The following is a 23,401-nucleotide window of genomic DNA, read 5'->3' as shown; positions in this document are numbered from 1 at the left end:
CAACATATTACGACAAAAGACTCACAATAAATATCCAACTTAATTTCATATATGTGTCAAGTCTTAACAATACTTTCAATGTTATGCTCTAGAAATTGGAAATGATTAACTGAAATCATTAAAACCCCGAAGCGACTGTCTACAATGTGAAAATATCATGTAACAAAGTTAATTAAAGTAATTATGTATCAGCAGCAATAAATGCAAGATATGAAGGAAGGAGTTTTAATAAGCGTTTTTAATAATGTCATGTCTATATTTGGCACCTACAGCTAGCTATCCTTTTTTCTTCTTACCTATATCTTGAGGCAATTTTCTATTTAGACTTATTTTCTAAACAACCACATCAAATATGAATAATATAGTGTCTGTTGGCATGGGGATATATATTTGGATGTATTGTTATGATATTGGCTGCCATGATGTGAGCTGATCAACGAGGATGGTTCAGTGGCGTGCGCAGCATATTGAAAGTGGGGGGCAGTTTGTTCCCCCGAATGGAGTCTAATTATGGGCAAATTTTGATGTTTTTCCCCTGAATCCCCTGAATGACCAACAAAAGTGGGGGCCATGGCCCCCCCCTGCCCCCCCCTTTGTGCATGCCACTGGGATGGTTATTGTAGTGGCAGGGTTGGGTGTAGCCATAGTGGTATCTTGCCCCTCTTGCCCTCTCCGTGTGGGGTGCTGGCTGCCATGATATTTTAAATTTTTAGGCCTTTTATGACCAACTAAACATAATTTTTCACCAGGTTCACTGCGCAAATAATTAAGGAGATGAGCAGAAAGTCTTGTAAACCTGAGGTCCTGGGTTTGATTCCCGGGTGGGATCACTTTTCTTCAGTGGCGTGCGCAAAGGACGGCCAGGGTGGAAATTCAGGGGAAAATGCTAAAACCGCACCTTACACACCTAAATCAGACTCCAATCGGGGAACTGAACAACCTGCCTCCCCCCACTTTCAATGTGCTGCGCATGCCACTGCTTTTCTTCTTGTCTTCTTTATTATTTGCATTGCCGAACCTGGTGAAAAATTATGTTTATTTATATAATTCTTGCCGATCATGCCACTGTTTTCCATGCTTTTTATGCCCATTTGTGTCAAATTTTGCCCCCCCTCTAGACTTTGTATTAAAGCCTCCTTGCTCCCCTTTGCCTTATCCTATGAATTAATCATGTCTATGTCACTGCCCATTTAACTAGAGATGAGATAAGGTATTGTTTACTTTTTTGGTTAGTTTGATTTTTTGTTTGTTTGTGTGTGCCAATTCAAATTGCAGCAAATCAATGTTTCAGCTACCCTTTATGCTACAACTTTGCCGTTTCTGATTCTTTAACAAAATGATGAAACATTTTTTATTTAAAAAACATTATACGTAATGTTTCATATCCAGGTAAGATTATGAAATATATATAGTACTGTTCAGAAGGGCTTAGGGTTAAGTTTATGTTTATAGGCTAACATTAAGCTACCTCTGAAGATTCTAAGGTAGCTTTGTGTTAGCGCCTGTCTGAACAAGTATTGTGTTAACTAACACAAAGCTTAACACAAAAGATTTACCACTGAGAAATCTGTGATATAGCATACTAACACGAAGTAATCACTGTGGAGTGCTTATAGGCCTATGGAGTGCTTAGAGTTAGCAGCCGTTAGGAGGGACAGTGTGGACAAGTATTAGTGTTAATAAATGATGACCTCACACTACCTCCGTGTGAACATACCTCCGTGTTACGCTAACACAGAGTTAAGCTTCCGTCTGAACAAGCCTTATGTTATATAAAAGAGATCATAATGCACAAGAGAGCTCCCATCTGGCCTTCAAACAGGATTTCAAATGCACAGCAAAGTATTTTTATTAAAAATTAAAAACTATAGCCACATTGCTCTAGATGAGAAGACCAAGATGTGTCTCTAGTGTAATGACTCACTCGCTGCCAATCCTCAATTTGCCCAAATCTCTAGCAAGTATACCTTCGGATTTTTCCACATCGATGCAATCAATAATGAATGACGAGTCTCTAATTAAACTTTAATTAAACTTAAAGCATCCCCAAAGTCCAGCAATGATTATCTTTTGGATGAAATAACCAAGAATAGGCCTACATTGGTGATTTCCGTGGAGGTGAGGAATGCATGAAACTCCTTTGTCAGTGTAAGACTGGGGGGGTACTTAACATAAATGAACATATGGAAATGTCCCCCTGGAGGGACCCCCCTTTTGGATTTCACAGCTCTGAAAGAACCCCTAAATTTGACCAAAATAGAGGCACCGAAAGACCCTTGATTTTACTAATTCAGCTCTAAAAGATCTTTTTAAAGATTTGCAATTTTAAAAATTTGCAATTTTAAAAGACAAGCAATTTTAAAAATTGCTTGTTCCTCACATTTCTGTTTTTCAGGCAATTTACAACCAGGAAAGCCAAGAAAGACCCTTGATTTTGATGGTTTATAGCTCCAAAAGACCCTCTTTTACTTGTTCCCAGCTCCAAAAGAACCAAAGAACCCCCTTTTACCAGTACGCCATCAGCTCCCAAAGACCCACCACCTCAAAATTCTGGGCAAGCACATCCACCAAAAATTTATGTTTGGTGACAAAAATCTTTTCATCCTTTCATAGTAGTGGAATGTATAATACAAATGGCAGCTTTGATAAAACATTAGTATATAGATGCTGCTAACATGAATGTATTATGATTTGACTTACTTCAACAAATTGTGACTTTTTTGTTAATAATTGCAGCATTGGATATATAGATTTGATTAAATTTGTACAGTGCTTATTTATAGACCAGATGAAAAAGCAGTGCAGAAATTACCGGAAGAAATAACATGTTTAAAAGTCTGTCATCAGATTCTATATTATTTGCTTTTTTTTCATATTGAGAGCAAATTTAAGACAAATATAAATGTTTAAAAATTTGATTAAATTTGTATTGTAGTAATGAGAAATGTGTAGGTGCGATATATCAGATATAGGGCTGAATATTATTAGAGTCTCCTCTGTTCGTTGCTATCCTTTCTGGTCTACTTTACGTACATACATATAATAAAATAAATAATAAAATAAAAATAATAAATAAATATTTAAAAAAATAAAAATAAAATATAATAATAAATAAAAAAAATAATAAATAAAAAGATATAAGAGCTTACAAAGCGCCATTACAAAAAGATCAAAGCGCTAAGAGAAATAGTGCATAGAGAATGAATAAAAGCAAAAAGTCGAAAAGTATGATAATGAGCTTTAAGAATTTTTTTTTAATGTTGCCACCGTAGTTGCCTCCCTGATGAGTCTTGTCACCACTGCAATTTTTACCGATATGAGTGTTCAGAAGACTTGTGAGAGGTTCAGATGAGCGTATTCTGTATGAGAATAATTCAGTGAGGTATAGACGAATCCAATTTCACGCATTCCTACACCTCAATGGCAGCCATAGCTGGGTCCCCGTCGGCTCAATATCACCTAAAATGTGAAATAATGCGGCCTTGGAGGGTTTTTTAAACTGCATTCTATTACCCGTGTTACACATAGACAAAATAATGATGACAGTTTACAACACAAAGGAATCTAACATCAATTTTTAAGCAGCTTTAATCCACCCAATTGGGCAGTCACAACACCAGTTTGGTGTTGTGGGGACCCAATAATGGCCGACCAAATCCTGACCATGACTTGGCTCGTTGGATTCGTCTATAAAGGAGCAGATTCATGCAAACATTTCTTGATGTACAGATAGAGTTTGAATTTGATTTGATCTCTTACTGTGGTTTATGCATCAATGGTGTGGGCTATCAAGTCTGGCGACATAGAATATGAGCTAGGCTGTTTTGTGTGAGGACTGCAAACAATCAAGGTCTTTTAATTTTCCTCCATAGAAGAGAGCATTCCCGGAGTCAAGGCGTGATATCATGAGAGCTTGAACAACTGTGTTAAGTGTTTTGTGATCTAAAAAGCGACGAATACGGCGAATATTATGGAGCTGGTAATTGATCTCAGAAATCATGCGATTAATGTGAGGAGTCATTGTTAGGCGAGAGTCAAAACACTTTGTCCAAGTTCCATTTTATTTTATAAAGAATGAAGGAAAGGTGGAAAGTAGAAGACTATTTAAATTAAGTGTTTATTACTAGGTATTTTTAATTTCAGAAATTTGCCATCCAAATACACAATTAAGAAAGAAGCTATGATGCATTGACATCAATCCGTTCGGCAAAAAAGTGGCTGAAATAAACAAAAAAAGGGTCATTTTGCCAGAAGGTTGTGGGAAACGTTCCCCTGTGATTGATGCCCATGCTATGATGGAGCTAAGATGGCAATGAATCTGACCCTTAGCAGCCAAAATTTGTGATATGCTTCTCCCTTTTGGCCAGTTTCATCCCAAACCTTTCCCAAGTCATTTTGAGAACCAAATCTGCAATTTTGCCCACCTTTGGAAATTTCTGCCACTACGCCACTGGACCCTAACTCTCCCAGGGTAGATTGAGTTTGGGTAGGGGTACTCTTTGCATTGCCTGACCTCACACCCTTAGACTAGACTAGTGTATGATTTTGTGGTACTTGGTGGTGGGGCTAGGGTATAAGTGAATAATTTGCACATGGGGTTGAAAACATAGAAGGTGCCACACCATACATGTTTAGGGGAATTCCTGTACAATTTACCCCAGGGGTGGGCTGCTGCTTTGATGTCCTCTCATGTCTGGGGACCGGCACATCAATGTTAACAGTCACTAAAAATATCACACAAAAATATCAAATTTAATAAACTTCATATGATGCTAAAAACAATGCTACAACATGCATCTAAAACAATATTTAACACAGTGTACGCTTACCCCGTGTAATAGCCAGAGAGGAGGGCGCTTTTCTTTCAGTCGTCTGATTGGCAAATTATGGCTAAGGCGAAGTATATAAGGCTCTAGCCCTACGGCTAGTATCAATTCATCAAACCACAAAGTCATTATTAACCAATGCTACACAACTTGTGTTCTAGACAACAGAGGTTGTGGGTTCGACTCCTGATTCTCCACGCAGGTTCCAATATTGGTTCACACCACTAGAACTGCTTATATTAATAAAAAAAAGCAGTGCACAGGCTCAACCTTTAATGTACTCGATTCATGTTTCAATGATCAGTCATCAATAGAAGAGATGTCATACCATTTCATTCAAATCACAAAATCATAAATTGTGAAAATCCTTCAAGAAAATATCTTGCCCAAAACCTGAAGCATGAAGTTCTTGTCCTAAAACTCGCCACTGCAGATACACATGCTGTTAGCCTTCATCACATCACTAGCTGTGAATATTCACACAGCTAGGACAATTTATGATCCAGAAATCACATGAATTATGACATTCAAGAATGCCTTACACATTGTCAAATTCTTGATAATCACTCATTTGTTGGCTTGCTTTCAGAAACACACAGTACCAACATGGAGGTCATGGGTTCGCATCACAGTGAAGTATTCCACATTAATGTTGACACATCCTAACATACGCTCCATCAATCAACTCCACAGGAGTTAAGTATACATCCCTCATTTTATCAATCACTCCTCCGCACGATTCTACTATCTCTCCAACATCTCCGAGATAAAAAAGGCACTGTATGAAATATCCCAGGGCAACCCAGGCATCCAACATCCATAAGACATGGATTGTGAAGAGAAAACTCGTACGAGACAGACGGAGAAGGGAGATAAAAAGTTATCAATGGAACATCATCACATAACACCACTTTTCCTCCTTTATTCCTCTCATGGTATCGTTTACAAGGCACTGTAGTATAGATATGGTAATGCGATTCACATTTCATGTGCTGGTATTTTCCTATAAATCATAATAACTCACTATTTGCTTGTAGACCCTTCACAATAACACTTATAGTGGTATGGGCAATGCTTAGAACTTCATAATTCAACATATTTTTTTCAGAATCGCATCTTTTCCCCGTAGATTACATGTAGAGTTAAAGCATTCCAGCTGAAAATTTCAATTCCGTGTTCCAAGTAATATTCTTCTGATGGCACGTATAATGCGACTTGATGAAAGATTGTTTTCTACTGTTTTCAAAAGCAGTAAGCTTTAACATAGATGCCAAAAATATTATGAAGTGATCAGGAAGAGTGTTTCCTATATAGGCAATGCCACTTTAATGTACTTCACATATACAAGAAGGAAGAAACTTTCATCTGTATCGCTGTCCAAACTTTAAATATTCAAAGAACACTCTTTTGTGCTGAGCTGTCCATCTTAGTCTTCAACATTTGAGGAGTGGTCCAGGCTGATTTTGTTTACATCATTTTCTCAAGCAATTAACCAACCATCATATCAGGCATGTGCACAATTCCAAAATCGCTCATTCAGGAATTAAAACCACCAGTCACGAGAAAAATAGCTCCAAGAAAAATGGACACTGTTTTCGCAATTTGACCGACCGACCACCAAGTGAGCATACCAGCGATGCAGTACGTTATTTTTCATCAACTTTCCTTTGCATGATGAGTGCTCATCTCTGGTATGATTGTATAGGAATGTATGATGATATGCTCAACAAAACAGCACCCACACTCTTGGAAAAAATCAATCAATGCTGTAGAAAACTTATCATCCAAATTCAATCAAGACCCATCTGATGATGATGATGACAAAAAAGTCCTTAATGATGAGATGCCGTCGTTTCCGACCAACAAAGCGACAGCGAGTATCGACACTGTCACTTGCTGTGAAATGAATCCATCTACTTTTATCTGCAGCACAAAGTGTGCAAGTGTGGTTACCGGGGCTAGCGTGCTGCCATGGCAACCAAGCTCTGTAGCCACCAGTCAGAACACTAATGAGGGTTTACGTTACTCAATATGGCTTGAGGGTGCTATTCGATTTGTGCTCACAATGGGCGATTACAGTTGATATCCATACACCCCCTATGGAAGGCATGACCTGAATCTCCCACACAGGGAGTGTAGATTTCAAATAGAGTCACTCATTCAGGTAATCCCATTTGAAATTCACACACCCTGTGTGGAAGATTATGGTTATGTCTTCCATTGGGGGTGTATGGATTTCAAGTGGAATAGCACAATGCCCTTCATGACGATGCCGCGATCAACTAAGTTTCCTTTTTTCTTATCTATTTCTTTCCTATCCAGCTCACTGCATTGACATGCCCTACAAAAGTTGTACAGGCAATTTTACTGAAGGAAACAAAACTCTCTAACACTTTTATTTGAACTTGCATCTTCCTCGCCCGTATACATGCACTCAACCAAGTCAACATTTGTGTCTTCACTACATTTGCAAAACAATTTGCACAATAAAAGTCACAATAGTCAGTCATCATGAAATAAAAATAGACATACAGCACATACTGCAAGTTCATCACATTTTTAGCTGTGACATGGACCAGCTCTATATTAAAGCCATGTTGTAACATTTCCATAAAATAGATTTATATTTCTTTTCCACAAAATGTTCAGTTTTCACCAGTAAATATGGCCATTTTTAAGTTAAACCTGAACAGATTAGGCCGACAATGATGCATACCAACCTAAATAAGAGTTAAACGCACTATATGTGATTGTACACCATGAATGAGCCTTAAATTCGGCCCGGTCAATTAAGTTTTATTTTGTGTTTAGAAAATATATAGCATAAGCTTTAAAATGGTATATCATTTGACTTCAAACGATATCCAGAAGCGGGGTTAAGGTTTGTTAAACTTTGCTCCTTCAACAAAATGGTACCTTTTTTTGGTTCTACATGTTTCTCTTCTTTCACATTGCTGGTAATGAATATCAAACAGTCATAATTGGAGGTAATTTCAAAGCATCCCCAAGTCAAGGAGGTTCAGGAATATCCTCTCATTGTTAATTGTTGGTTATAGATACCTAGACAAAATACAATGCTTTGAACAGGATTTATCCAAAGCAAACAAAGACTAGAGCTATTTAAGAATTCTATAGAAATAGGTAGAAGTTTATTATCCTCTTCAGCAATAGGATTACTGATTGGTTTAAAAGGTGTTTGACTAGTGCTATCAAAATGAGATACATGTCGCACCAACTTGAGGTACCTATGAATCGACCTTCAAGCACATTTTACACTGTAACTCAGAATACAATTTAGGGCTCATTCGTGGTGTGCAGTCACATATATATTAAAATTTTGAAGTTGAAGTTTTTTGAGATCACAGCCTGCTTTTAATACAGAACACACAAAATCATTCCTTCCCATGATACATTCTGAAACCCAAGTGCCCCCTAATAAGTGCTGCCCCTAATAAGCACACCAAAAAATGCAATATTGCCAAAGCTCCATGTTCCAGATATAGTGCGAGAAGCGCCCTAATTTTCTCGAAACTAATTGGTCCAATCACAATTGGGTATTACCATCATCGCTGGAACTTGTAAATTGATACATATAAGTGCTGACAGAAATGCGCCCCCAATTGCCATGATTAATAACATCAACATTCTTCAAAGCGTATATCCATTACAAATAAATGTTGGCATATTTATCTTGTATGAGGTAACTACATGCCAGTATAATCTCAAGTTGCAGTGATGAGAAATGCTAACGATCATTTTAATCCAAGTTGATACTAATTGGTTAATTATGAGTAGGTGAGCGGGTTTGATTGAACAAGTTGATAATACGTTGCCCGCAGGCATTGGACGTATATATGTCAGCCATGTCAGCTGTGGATTTTCATACGCAGTGTAATTTTCTTTCTAATTACAGATATCACATCGTTTCAACTATGTATGTTATTATTTTTAATAAAGGAGCATTTTGTGATATGCTGTTAAGTAGTGGTGTGCTCATTCAGAAAATCATAAAAACATCACATAAATAACATAGCTTGCTAGTGATTAAAAACCCATTCAATGATCCCAGCTGAAGTGTAAAAAATGTAAATTGTTTACAGAAATAAATTGCTTAAAAGTAAGGATAAGTCATTCAAATTGTCATTTGGTATGAAATGAAAAAGTTGGCAAAAAACAAAGAAAATAGCAGTATTGACGAAATTGAAGCCCCATTCCACACATCCGTCTTTTTCGCATTCGACCTGTGCTAGAAATCTTTCAGGTTTATAAATAGCGCCATGTGCGGTATACTTTGGTCACTTCTAGAGGGTTTCAATTCATACTTATAATTCGCTTATGACGACTGGGAGGAGATGAGATTTCAACCTGGGCTAAACCCTTCTGTTACCGTGGGGGAGTGCAATACGTGATTGATTAAAAATCAATAACTTTCGCAGCTTGCCGATTGATTGTAGATCACTATAAATCGGAGGAGCCTTTTGTAAGCTATTTGACCCGATCTTATTGTTAGAATACAATAGCTACCTTCTAATTACGTTTCCATATCAGGCCAAAACGATGTATGCTTTGTGTCAGATGTATGTACTGTACTTCTTTTGTCGTGATACGAAATTCGAGACCTAAAGTCCCGAAGCTTTATTATAAAAAGTACAGATAAAACACATTCTTCTTTTGGATTTTTGAGACAAGAACTATTTTGTGTGCAAAATAACACGGATAGATTTTCTTTTGAGACTTGAAATTCCTTGTAAATCGTCAGTTTTACCGAGGTTTCTTGTAAGTTTTTGTTTCCATGAAAGTGGTCAAGAAAAAGTTCATAAATATCACATTTTTGGCCGGCAAATTTAAATTTTATTCAGGCTATCTTGCAGCTTCGACTTTAAAGTAAAGATATATATGGGACATTTCATATTTCCTTGAGGTGTTCTCTGAATGTTTATGTCAGAAAGATCATGGTTCAATACAAAATATTCACCAAAAATAGTAACTTGCCAACTTGATATAATTTATTTTAAAGACGGTCCCTGCATGCATATTTCATGCATACATGGCAGGTATGGTACAATATAGGGATGCACCATTTGATATCAAGGTGGGGGGGGCTGAGTCGTGACAATTTTTAGTAGGCCTACCTCGGTGAAGCAATTTTTAGCGTCTCGATGAAGCAAACAGTTTACATTTTGTAGCACCTAAATTTCAAAAAAAAAAAAAAACGTTCTTCTTATGTTAAAATGAGTTCATATCAGGAGCGTAGTCAGCTTTGTGATCAGAGGGGAAAATAAAGGTTTTGGGGAAAATACAAAAATAATCATCAATTTGAACCGGTATTATTAATGCGATATGTACATACACTGGGTTTTTTTTTAGCGAGACTGTAGGGCCTACATTAGGCCCCTATACACTGTTAAGTTTTCGAGCCTCCAAAAACCGGGCCAAAATGTCTTTATTGAGACAATGCCTGCGCGCGCGTGCAAAAATTTGGTATTTTACATTCATTTTGGTGCATGATCGGGGTAATTTTGGTGGGAAACAGGCTCCTTGCCCCTTTCTTTTCCTATGCCTTCCCGATTTCTTTCATTTTTTGTTATCTGGGCACTCTTTTCAGGGAGCACTCTGCCCCCGCTGGTTAGTACCGGTACTCGCTTCTGGTTCAAATGGTGAGTTTTAGCATGTTTTTGAATGTTTTCAAAGGAGATCCATGTCTTGTGATTATTTTCTTCAAAATATAGGTTCATGTGAGGATATCTCACCAAAACCATACTCTGATCCATCCACTGACCCCACATATGGCTCCCATCATCACGTGGCATGGACTCTGGGGAAAATCTTTGAAGTGGAGTGAATCAAGTGTATTCACTCACAGAATAACCTTTCACAAACAAATGCTAACAGAATACTTGCCAGTTTGAAGCTAAAATAAAATTAATATACTTGATGAAAACTGGAGCACCCTTGCCACCAAATTTTTTTTCAGGTCCGAGGTGGTGCAATGTTGTTGTTGGTTGTTTGTTTGTTTTTTTTGGGGGGGGGGCTCTGAGGTGAAGCAAATTTTTTTATCAGATGGCGTGACAACTTCTTTTCCAAAATACTACCAAGCCCCCCCCACCTTGATATCTAATGATGCGTCCCTTATATAGGTTTATACATATACAATACAGTGTTGTATTTTGTTTATTCGATTATTCCATAACTTGGGTCACGGCCGGTCGTTGCATCAATCAAAGAGGTTTAGTCAGACTGATTCGGGGGGGGGGGACACTCCCACTTTGGAGGTGACGCGTACTAGTATGTAGGGCTGTTAAGACCCCCCTTTTCAGCGTCGCTGTCACCCACAGACCCTATATTTTTTACGAGCACATGCTCTGTCACCCGAAGACACCCTATTGTTCCATTCGATCTGTCACCAAAAGACCCGGGCCAAAAGAGTGCCGCACCAAGATGAGTTGCAGGGAGGGGTGATGTGATTCAATACTTATCCCAGGGTGTTGAATTATAGGGGGAAGCTTTTTTTTTTTTTTTTTGGGGGAGCCAATGTTGGCACAGGTATAGGTAGGCTATTTGCACCGTTTCGATGTTGCGAATGTGATGTAGAATCATGTCAGGATAGGCCTAAATTCAAATGGTAGGCCTATAAAGGGAATATTTTTGGCATGTCAAAATATTTTGATGTATAGGCCTAGCCATGATAATCTTTACCTAGTATTAAAACAAAAAAGAAACTTTCTTTGGGTCACAAAAAAAAAAAAAAATCGTTTTGATTAACAAAAGTTGTAGCTTCGAATTTAAATTTAATAAAAGTAAATGAGATATGTCAATTTTTCTCTTGAAAACATTAGTCAAGTTACATAAAGTAGTGCAAAATATGGGTTCGAATTTGATTGCAAAGATGGTTTCTAGAAAAGGGGTAAATTAATTTTGTTGCAAAAGCCGTTACATCCACAAAAGGCACGATATAAACGAAATAATAAAATAAATAGGAAGGCTTGAAAATTGTACCAAACCTATTCTTTTAGTTTCTATTTATCAACACTTTATTCAAAACCAAAATGAATCAAATCGAACTAGTAATAATTGAACAATTTTTGAAAAAGCTGTTTTTCTCAAAAAGTCAAAAAGTAGATGTATAAAGGGCTTTTGCAACAAAACTCTTTATATATTAATATCATCTGTATTATTAATATTAGAAAGATTGACTATTATTTTTGTTGATATATTATAAGTACTGAATTTACTAGTATTACTATCACCAAGTCAATAGTAGGCCTATATTGTTATAATTCAATGTTAATTAAAATGTCAGCAGTAGCCTAGGCACATCAACAATATTTGGTGGGTATGTTCCCGGAATGTTTAGGTGGTGGTTCTTTGGGAGATGCTTGGCGTACCAGTAAAAGGGGGTCTTTTGGAGCTGCGAACAAGTAAAATATGGGGACGTCAAAATCAAGGGTCTTTCTTGGCTTGTTGCTTGAAAATCCCAGAAATATGAGGAATGAACAATTTGGGGGTCTTTTAGAGCTAAATATTTATTTATCAAAATCAAGGGTCTTTCGGAGTTCTATTTTGGTCAAATATAGGGGGTCTTTCGAGACTGCGAAATCCAAAAGGGGGTCTTTCCGGGGAGCATACCCGTATGGTCATTTGTGTTAAGTGCCCTTCCCCGTGAGTATAATGCATTTGCCACTTCCGAATTTTTTTTACTGATAAGCATCCAGGAACCACATAGTCAGAGGCAAGGTTCATTATTGATTGGAGATTCAGTAGGCTATAAAGAGACAAGTGCGGTAATAGCATTTCAAGTGTATACGCGCTTAATTTCGTAATCAATAAGAGCTAATGAACAAAATCATTTCTGACAGAACTGCTAGCGCAGTTGTGTAAGCGATAGACTGTGAAACCGGAGGTTGTGGGCTCGAACCCCGTCAGAATTTTAATTCAGATAATTTTCTTTTTCTTTCGTGAAGAAGAAATAATAATTGAATCCGTCTTATAAAATTTAACATAGTATGGTAGAATCATGTAGGCCTATGTGTTATCAGATAAGATCTTCTGTAGATTACCATATCAAAAGAATTTCGAAGTTTTGTCAAGCAAGTTTCTAAGTGTGCCCCTAATCGTGGTTTGTATAGAATTGAGGTGATAGCTTTGTTTGATAATAACCAATGACAGAGCCGCTATGATTTTAAATTAAAAACAGGTCACCGCTTGAGGCGCTGCATTTAAGACGCAGCCTAAAAAGTTTATTACGGGACAAAATAGACGTGTCCAATACAAGTAGTTAATTTATATACTGTCAGTATATAAATTACAGATTCATGTAAAATGTCTTATTTTGTCTTAAATACACTTTTTGGCTAAACCACTAGCAGGCTATGTTAGCACATCTATGACAATGACAAAGGTACCAAAATATGAATTTTGATAATTTAAAGATTGTTTAGATGAGCAAATCACAAAAACTGTATATAAAAGACAAAATAGAAGCATTATGACAAGACTGCTCATTTTTTTTCCACAAAAATAATAGATCTTTTCATCCTCCCTGCAACATTCTGATATCAAATTCTGACTCATTATTATCATCATCGTGTTCCAATTAGGGGAGCTAATCACCAGCATCAACTAAGTAACCTTACTCATCTTTTTTTTATCTTCTAATCAGATTTTGACCAGTCCCCTTGACTGTATCAACAATTCAACACAAGCAAGAAATGTGTTTCCTATACGCTATTGATTTGCCCTCATATTGAATCAAGTTCATCAAGATTTTATGTGTACAGTTCGTCCACTTTGAAGTACACACCAAATCTGCGGCATCGGGAGTTTTAAAAAGTACACTAAGACTAAGAACACTTGGGTCATTTGAATTCATTTTGCATACAATTTTTAAAATGTGAAATTTTGCAGAAAAAAATTGTACAAATTTTTGACATTCAATTTGCGAAAGGGATGATACGCACTGGATTTCACACAACCCATGGTTTTTTAATCAAATTAAACACTTGGTATGATGCATTTAATATTTCATTTACCAATGCACTATCATAATAAACTTGGATATATTGCTGAGTGATATTTAATTAATTATTGAATCTATTAACCAAATGAGTTAACACAATACAGTGTTGCCAGTGTAAAATATTACTCTTAGCAGCACTACAAAAGAACTGGTGAAATCCCTCAGGCCACTGTGGCATTCCCCCCAAAACAATGTGAGCTTTCACAGCCAATTCCCCCGTCAGAAGAAAAAAAAAATTAAAATCCCACTTTTTAAAGCAACAAATGACACATTTTCAGATTTTTAGTCCCCAGATTTCAATTTGTCCCCATTCCCCATTGAAGCCTAAATACTGATTTTGCATGAAAATAATTAAGTTCATTAGATCAATAAATGAAAGGATTTTCCCCCAATCCTGATTCAGAACCGATCTGACTGCAATCAGCCGATTCAGATCGGTGCTGATCAGTGGCATAGATTTCTTTTTGACATTGGAGGGATGGGGTTGGAAAAGTATAGTGAATCCAGTACCTTTTGGCGACAGAATAAGCTTATGGTACAAATGCGCACAAAGTTCGCGAAATATTGGGCCATATTGAAGCTAAACTGGTGAAATATGGTGCAAAAGTGTAATAAATGCATGTGAAGCGTGCAAAAATTGGCACTTTTTGGGCCCTTCATTCAATCTAACAAACAAAAAGTATAACTATTCATATGTGTCTTCCTTATAAAACTATTGAAGCCGTATACCAGTGGCGTAGCTAGGTTGTCCTGGCCAGGGCTAAGGATACATAATGCCAGCTCTCCCAAATTGTTTAAACAATTGCACTTAGAGCATGCAAAATTTGCACAAATAGGGCCTACCACTAATTAATTTTGGTTATAATGAAGTTGAATATTGGTCTTAAATTGATTTTTCAAATGATTTTGTGCTGAAATGTGTGTGAAGCGTGCAAAAATGTTGACTTTCATCGCTTGGAGGGGCGCAGAATCGATGATGAACTTGTCAATTTGGCGCAACGTGCCCCCTTGCTACACCACTGCCTAATACAAGCATAATTGCCTACCGGAAATCTAACTTTTCACCCAGAAGACTAGCAATAACAATTGCCATGCCATGCTAAGAATAGCAAAACGTTATCAAATTAGTTGGGGTAGTCTTTGTCAAGTACTTGTATGTGGAAAAAGTATCATTAAAGCTGAGAAGAAAAAAATGTACATGTATTAGACCTTAATCGGACATTAAAGTAATACAAAACGATTTCTAGTAAAGTAATAATTAAGTCCAATGAATATCTACATATTCTGGAACTCTTCCAATTGTCCAGTCTATAACAAAAAACCAATCAAGTTCAGTGTCAAGATCAGCAGTGGCATTAGCTTTTGTTGCCATGGTAACATAGCAAAGCAAATACGAAATAAGTAACAGATAATCACAACCCATCTAGGATATCAAAACGAGTACATGTTGTGAGCAATTAACAAGTTTTCACTGCAGTTTATTTTGAATGTCCATTAAAAGTAGTATGAGCATGATGAAATATTATTTCGAGCCAAGCTGCAACTGAGCCAGTTGTGTAGAGTGACAACATCCTATTGTTTGGGGTTGGTGGGGGGGCTCCAACCATGCTTGGGGGCACCAGTTATCAGTGGCGTAGCCAGGATTTTGGAACCGAGGGGGCACAACTTGTACCGACGGAAATATTTTTTGCCGATGGAAGTTGTGAATGGTTGCCCCAAATTTTTTTTCAATGGTTTGAAAAGGTGAAGAGCAAAAAAACCAAAACAACAACAACAAAAAAGGATATCAGGCGCTATCAACCGAAAACTACTAATTTTATGTAAAATTCAATTTTTAAACATTTTTTATACAATTTTCCATTCTTTCTTTCATCACCGTGCATAAGCAAAGTAAAATATTAGTCCATTGATCACCCAAATTATTTTTCACCAACACCTTCCGTCTACCGACGGTCTCTCATGAACCGACGGCCATCATGAGCGGGAGGCACGGCCCCTGCCCCCCCCCACTGGCTCACGCCACTGCCAGTTATGATGGGAGGGGGCACAAGCCATTTGTCAGCAATTATGATGGGAGGGGGCACAAGCCATTTGTCAGCAATTATGATGGGAGGGGGCACAAGCCATTTGTCAGCAATTTTCCTATGGGATTTTCTAAATGTTCAAATTAAAGGGGGGGGGCAACATTTGTTAACTTCATTGATATGAATTGTTAATATTTGTTTCGCTACTATATACAGCAATGGATACAATTAGGACAAAAGCACAATTGTGACACGATCTGGTCCATGGGGGCCAAAGGAGGCATTTTTGGAAATTGAGTTACTATAATTATTACATGATTTATACATACAATAGGCTATCATTTACTGAAAACACCAAAGGTCTAGCATACTTGGTTCTAAAGTTAAATAAATCAATCCAAGATATACATCCAAGATGGTTGAAATCATCCAAAGGTAAAGTGCTCAACCAAAAATGGGAGCGAAATAATTAATTAATTGGATTTGATACAGCTACATAATGCTTTACAAATCTGTTTCGTAAGGCCACAGGGCTAAAGTTATGAAGTTTTTTGATGTCTATTTTCTTATGTATTTTATTGCTTTTTACTCCATATTTTTACCTTTATCTCAGTTTCAAATTTGCCGCCTTTGGCCCCCATGGACCAGATCGTGTCACAATTGCACTTTTGGTGTTGCAAACTGTGATTGCTGCATGAAATGGATGTTTTTGCCAATTTCATGGTTATCAGACACAATTTGAACAGTTGAAAGGAAAATCAAAAATTACACCAGGTGTAAAATGCTGTGATTTTACATCATAATTCGCTACACTAACAAATTCTGTTCACAAAATTTAACAACTCGATACTGCTAAAGAGAGCAAAGATACACATTCTCATTTAGAAAGAATAAATTTACTCAAAATATCTTTTTGTGAGAAATTGACAAATCAATGTGAAAATTGTGAAAACTAACAGCAGGATTTAACCTCCTGAGTACTACCTGTTGATCTAACATTGCCTCTAATTGGTCAATTACATGATATCTTCACTTTGATCACCAATCAGAATGGAGGTTTGTAAACAATTCACCCCAATTTTTTTGTGTGATGAAATTATTCTAACAATGTTGCTGATTGGTCCAATTGATAATGAAAACTTCTTTTTGGCCAATCGGCAGGTAGTTCTCAGAGGGTTAAGAAATTCTTGAACCGTCATAATGGTAAGCGTCCTATTTATATGAACCACACACACAGATCCTACCTTGATGAGTACCTAGTTCCCTACCTGGAGAGCCCACAGCTATTTACAATTTTTCGCCCACACATACGTATCAAGTTGTACTTAACCTGCATTTCTTCTTTTATCCACAAACCTGAATGAGCATTGTCATGTATTTGATGCGATAACTTCTTGGTTCAAAAAGAATATAATAATGATTCTACTGAAATCATCAAATTTTTATACATTATTTGGGTAATTGCCACAGAAAAAAAAATATATATACTACATATCCTTTGCCATGCCAGACTAAAATTAAAAAAATGCAAATCAGATATTTAATATTCAAAGTATTTTGCCTAAGTACTCCATTAATTGCAGAAAATTTATACACACAGTTTTAAAACTTTCAACGATAGAGGGCAAGCGCACATATAAAAAATTCAGTCAGTTCTTTTAAATGTTTCCTTATATATTTGTCTCTCATTTTATAAACCACTTTATTACGTCAGATTAGGCCAAAAAAAAAGGTTTGTCTCAAAGCTCACATACGCATTTGTAAAATAAAAATGGAAAAAAAAAAAAAAAAAAAATCATGAGATTTGAAGAAAAAAAAAAGAAATAAAGTTTTTCCAGAAATTTTTTTTTCTCAAAATACCATAAAAAAAGTTGAGAATAAAAACAAATTGCATTTCGCATTTGTTTTCAAACCACTTAACTTGTGAGCTTTGAGACAAACCTTTATTTTTTTTTTGGCCTTACCAGACTCTGTCTGAGCTTCTCCTTACTTTTTTGTTCAGCAAATGAGTTGAGTAACAGTCAATGATGATAGATAGAGGGCTCTATTCAGTTCACACTGCGAGACAAATCATGGTAATTCTCAGCTTGTATACGTCAAGAGAGGGCTCACAGGTGGAAATTAAAATGCTGTTCATTTTGTCAAACAGGGAGGTACACCGTCCATAGCTTTACATTGATTTAAGTACATGTTAACTAGCGACAAGCCGAGAAACCTATAATATTTTCTCTGTTTACCCGTAATACTTGGGGAGCTGACAAACATATCAAGTTTTCTACCTGATGCACATAAGTGTCTTATTGAAATCTTCCTATAAGCTGGGAATATGCCCTGAAAGCCTTTTAAAAGTTTAAAAGGGTTGAACGGTAAGCAAATTGCTTTCCTGTATCGGTCTTTGCTCTTAAAATAATTCATTTTTTAAAGGCACAATCAGAGATATTTTGTACAAATGCCTAACAGTTTCAACAGATGATCAACGGCATACATAATGTCAATTTGATCATAAAGCTCAGGCTTATTTCACCAGACAGTCAATGACTTCTTATCAACTTGTTAATTAATACCAATCCCCACCATTAGTTGGCCACCTTTTCACCAGTGATGTGTCCGGGGGGTGGGGGTGGGCTGGCTTAAGACCCGCACTTTATTAAAAATCATGTAAAATCAGCCGTTTTTTGGTGATTTTAGCCATTAAACCCCCCGCATAACTCTGAAAGCCCCGCCCCCCGCACAGTAACCGATCCTGGACATGCCGGTGTTCACAGTACTTTTTTGTGGGACCTGAAAGCACATCAGACACACCAAAGTGCATTCTGATTACCAGGAATGTCCTAATATCAAATAATTTAGATTTGTTGGACAATTTTAGGTCTTTGGGGGAAAAAATGAGTATTTTCAATACAAAAGGTCAACATTTTCAAATAATGGTCTGCTTTTGATCCCAGCTACATACACTTTAATCTAATGATGTACTTAAAAGTAAATATCATTTAGATTAATGTTTACTTCGAGGACTGTTAAATGTCAAAAACATTACCGGGGTAATTTTTGTATTGTAAAATTTGTATTATAATGTTAATTTCAAAAATTACAATTATTTGATATCAGAAGGACATTCCTCTTATTCAGACTGCAATTTGGTGTGTCTGATGTGCTCTCAGGTTGCAAAAAAATGTGGTTTCTAAATTTAACAGCTTGAGAATAAAAGTACAAGTACTTTTATCCTTCCTTCAAGTCAAACATCAGATTTTGTCTTTAATTACATTGCTCTCACATTTGTCATTAGCATGATTAATTAGCACATCTTACCTTGTTCCACAAATGCCAAACTTTCAATTGACAAATTGAAGGCCCATAGCCAGGATTTATTTAGGGGGTACAAGGCTAAAAAGTGGACCTTTTGTGAATTTTTCCTTCAAAAAAGGACTGATTTCAATATTTCTTCCAAAAATGGACCTTATGTGAATTTTTCCTTAAGAAAACGTTGATTTTCAACATTTATTTACAGAAAAAATGGTCATTGGGCACTGTTTTCAGATTGGCATTTGACCCCCACACACACACACACACTGACTACAGCTTTGACCAATTGTATGGCACTTTGGGCAGGCAAATCACAGACTGTCCCTTTAAATGTACAAGAAACGTTTTCCTTAATTAAAATAGTCTCAGCAGATAACATCCCAGTAAATCATCCTGAAAGATAAATTGCTATCCATTATAAAATAGAAATAAACCTAGTAAAATATTGAAAATCTGCTCACTTTCCACTGACTGTGCCACAGTAAATTATCATCAAGTCAGCCACCACCTGCTTCTTATAGTGTAAGGTTACATGCAAATACAAAGTGTCTCAAAGAAAATGTATCACTTTTCCCCATTTTCAACAATATCGTGTTTAACATTCTTGATACACTGTTCAAGAGAGTGGATAAATTTGTAGGATTGAATCTTGTGCAAAGTGAACATTATCCATGGGATGATAAACACTGAGCTGATTTTCATGATAAACATTTTTAAAAATTTGTAACTTTTTTCATATTCGCACAGGTTCTCATGAACACTGAGGTTAACTGGAATTTGAAGTATGGTAATTACATTTCCATCAAAAAAGACAGTTTTCCTAAATTTGCTTACAGTCTTAGGTCAAACTAAAGAATTAGGACTGAGCTATATTTCTCTGTCAAAACAAGATAATATTTGTTTTAATTCCAAAGAAAAATAATGCTGTATTATTCTGATATCAGGAGTACAGTCATGTAGTGTTTTTTTGGGTTTTTTTTTGTATCACATATTTTACAAAGAAGCAAATCTACATGATGAGTTGTACTGGAACACGGTGTAATCATTACAATAAGTGTGAGTTGGTAATCAGTTACAGATCTCTTAATTCAATACAGTCACACAGCAATATATTAAGACCCAATATTTGGAAAGTAAATTAACAAGAATAGCCTTATTGCACCTGTTTACTTGACATTTAGTTAATTGGAAAACAGAAATGTGTATCTGATATAGTTTGTATTTATGTTTTTTCACCTAAATTTGAAGTATTTGAATGGAAGTATGTTGCTTATAAGTGATCTAAAATGGTTTTCTGGATCATGCCTTAATGGAACTAGAAAGCTTTACGTTTAAAACAATTTATGAACTCTTACATCAAAATTGCTAACTTTACATCTTCTCAAACAAACAAACAACAAACAAACATGCATACAAACATATAACAATCAAAAAACAACAAACAAAATTAAAATTAAAAAAAATACTCATCTTTAATAACGCTATCTTCAGTAGATAGCACCCAACATAATCATGCTATCTTTAGTATAGATAACATCAACTATAAAGCATCCAACCATATTATTGCTATCTTCAGTAGATAGATAGCATACCAACTATAATAATATTGCTATCTTCAGTAGATAGCATACTACCTGTATGAATATGGCTATCTTCAGCAGATAGGAACTAACCATACTATTGCCATGTTCAGAAAATAACACCAACCATAATTTATGCTACCTTTAGTAGATAACATTAACATATTCTTGCTATCTTCAGTAGATAGCATCCAACCAAAATATGTGACCGTACAGCTCGAATGAGCCGTAAATTCCCTAAATTGTATTCTGAATTACAGTGTAAAATGTACATGCAGGTCGTATTCATCGGCATATCTTGCTGACGCGACATAAATCTCATTTTGATAGTCCAAACACCGATCAATAATCCTATTGTTGAAGACGATAATAAGCTTCTACCTTAGATGGCAATAGAATTTGTAATCGCTCTGGTCTTTGTTTGCTTTGGATAAATCCTGTTCAAGTGGTGGGTTACCAGACATTGTATTTTGTATGGATATGTATAACCAACAATTAACAATGAGAGAACTTTCTTGAACCTCGTTGACTTGGGGATGATTTGATATGACCGCCAATTATGACTGTTTGATATTTATTGCCAGAAATGTGGAAAAAGAGACACACGTCGAAACGAAAAAAGCTACCATTTTATTGAAGGAGCAATGTTCAACGAACCATAACCCCGCTTCTGGATATCGTTTTGAAGTCAAATAATATACCATTTTAAAGCTTATGATGTATATTTTCTAAACACGAAATAAAACAATTTTGACCGGGGGAAGAATTTACGGCTGATTTGCCGTGACAGGTCACATATTGTCTTTTACAGTAAGGACTGTCCATGTCAAGATTTAAAAAAAATCAATATGTTAGCCACCCAATATCGATAAAAATCAATAAATAAATTTCCCTCCCAGTTTTACTCATATCTTCTACATTCATCCATACATGATAAATATAGCACTGACCATAGTATTGCTATCTTCAGTAAATAGCACTGACCATAATATAGCTATCTTCAGTAGATAGCACTGACCATAAAATTGCTATCTTCAGTAGATAGCACTGACCATACTATTGCTACCTTCAGTAGATAGTATTGACCATACTATTGCTATCTTCAGTAGATAGCACTGACCATAATATTGCTATCTTCGGTAGATAGCACTGACCATAATGTAGCTATCTTCAGTAGATATCATCCAACCTCACCCATATTATTGCTATCTTTAGTAGATACTAGATAACACCTAAACATGATGTTACCATTTTCAGTAGCGAATACATGACCATAATATTGTTATCTTTGGTAGATAGCACCCATCCAAACTACTCCTATCAATAGATAGCATTTTGCCAATACTATTGCTATCTTCAGTAGATAGTATACAAATATATACTGCCATGAGAGGTTCTGGTTAAAACTATGGGCCCGAGGTGAGATCAATAGTACTATTTTCCTGAGGCGCGAGCCCGAAGGAAAATAGTATTAATTGATCTCAACGAGGACCATAGTTTTAACCAGAACTTTCGAATAAAGGCAGTATATATTTGTTTTATATACTTCATTAATATGTTCTTTGTTCATTGATTGGTTAAAAGATTGGTTATTTGACGTTGCTCTCCAGCTTCTATCCTGAGTGAACAGCACGACCAATTTAAGCACAACCTATATTTTGCCCTTCAAAAAAAAAAATCGAATAGGCTAAAATCGGGCTAACCAATTACAGCAGCGCGAAATCACGCTATATGGCGGTTTCAGCGTGCGTGAACTGTTCCGTCGCATCAAATGCGGCGCCGCCGAAGGCATGGTCAAAAGTACTATTTACGGCTTGGAGGTACTATTTACGGCTCATCCGGGACATTGAAAATACTATTTACGGCTTAGAGGTACTATTTACGGATAGGAGTACCGATAGTAGAACTATTTTTGGTCATGTGATCCACTTTTAACCAATCAATGAACAAGAATATATTAATGAAGTATATAACACTGACCATACTACTGCTATCTTCAGTAGATAGAACTGACCATACTATTGCTATTTTCAGTAGATAGCACTGACCATACTTTTGCCATCTTCAGTAGATAGCACTCATCATACTATTGCTATCTTCAGTAGATAGCACTGATCATACTATTGCTATCTTCAGTAGACAGCACTGATTATACTTTTGCTATCTGCAGTAGATATCAATGATCATACTATTGCTATCCTCAGTAGATTGCACTGACCATACTTTTGCTATCTTCAGTAGAAAGCACTGACCATACTATTGCTATCTTCAGTAGATAGCACTGACCATACTATTGCCATCTTCAGTAAACTGCACTGATCATACTTTTGCTATCTTCAGTAGATATCAATGATCATACTATTGCTATCCTCAGTAGATTGCACTGACCATACTTTTGCTATCTTCAGTAGAAAGCACTGACAATACTTTTGCTATCTTCAGTAGATAGCACTGACCATACTATTGCCATCTTCAGTAAACTGCACTGACCATACTATTGCTATCTTCAGTAGACAGCACTGACCATATTATTGCTATCTTCAGTAGATAGCATCCAACTTCAACCATAATATTCTTTAGTGATACTAGATAACACATACTATTGCTATCTTCAGTAGACAGCACTGACCGTACTATTGCTATCTTCAGTAG

The 23,401-nt window shown here is 36.3% G+C and overlaps 1 protein-coding gene across 2 annotated transcripts in view; it reads right to left on the bottom strand.

Annotated features, from left to right (window-relative positions):
• LOC140150940 (gamma-2-syntrophin-like) overlaps window positions 1-23,401 on the bottom strand; it is a 136,036-nt gene that overhangs the window by 56,894 nt on the left and 55,741 nt on the right. Inside the window, exon 1 of one of the 2 annotated variants that reach the window (XM_072173097.1) lies at window positions 4,830-4,990. The exons of the other annotated variant lie outside the window; for it this stretch is intronic. Within the exon in view, the coding sequence (XP_072029198.1) occupies window positions 4,830-4,955 (126 nt within the window). The 5' untranslated portion in view covers window positions 4,956-4,990. Of the gene's footprint in view, window positions 1-4,829; window positions 4,991-23,401 lie in introns of those variants that run through there. 2 annotated transcript variants of the gene reach the window in all.

The sequence above is a fragment of the Amphiura filiformis genome, chromosome 4 (genome assembly GCF_039555335.1).
Source record: "Amphiura filiformis chromosome 4, Afil_fr2py, whole genome shotgun sequence".
NCBI classification, from domain to species: domain Eukaryota; kingdom Metazoa; phylum Echinodermata; class Ophiuroidea; order Amphilepidida; family Amphiuridae; genus Amphiura; species Amphiura filiformis.
This window is presented reverse-complemented; position numbering and strand designations above follow the sequence as displayed.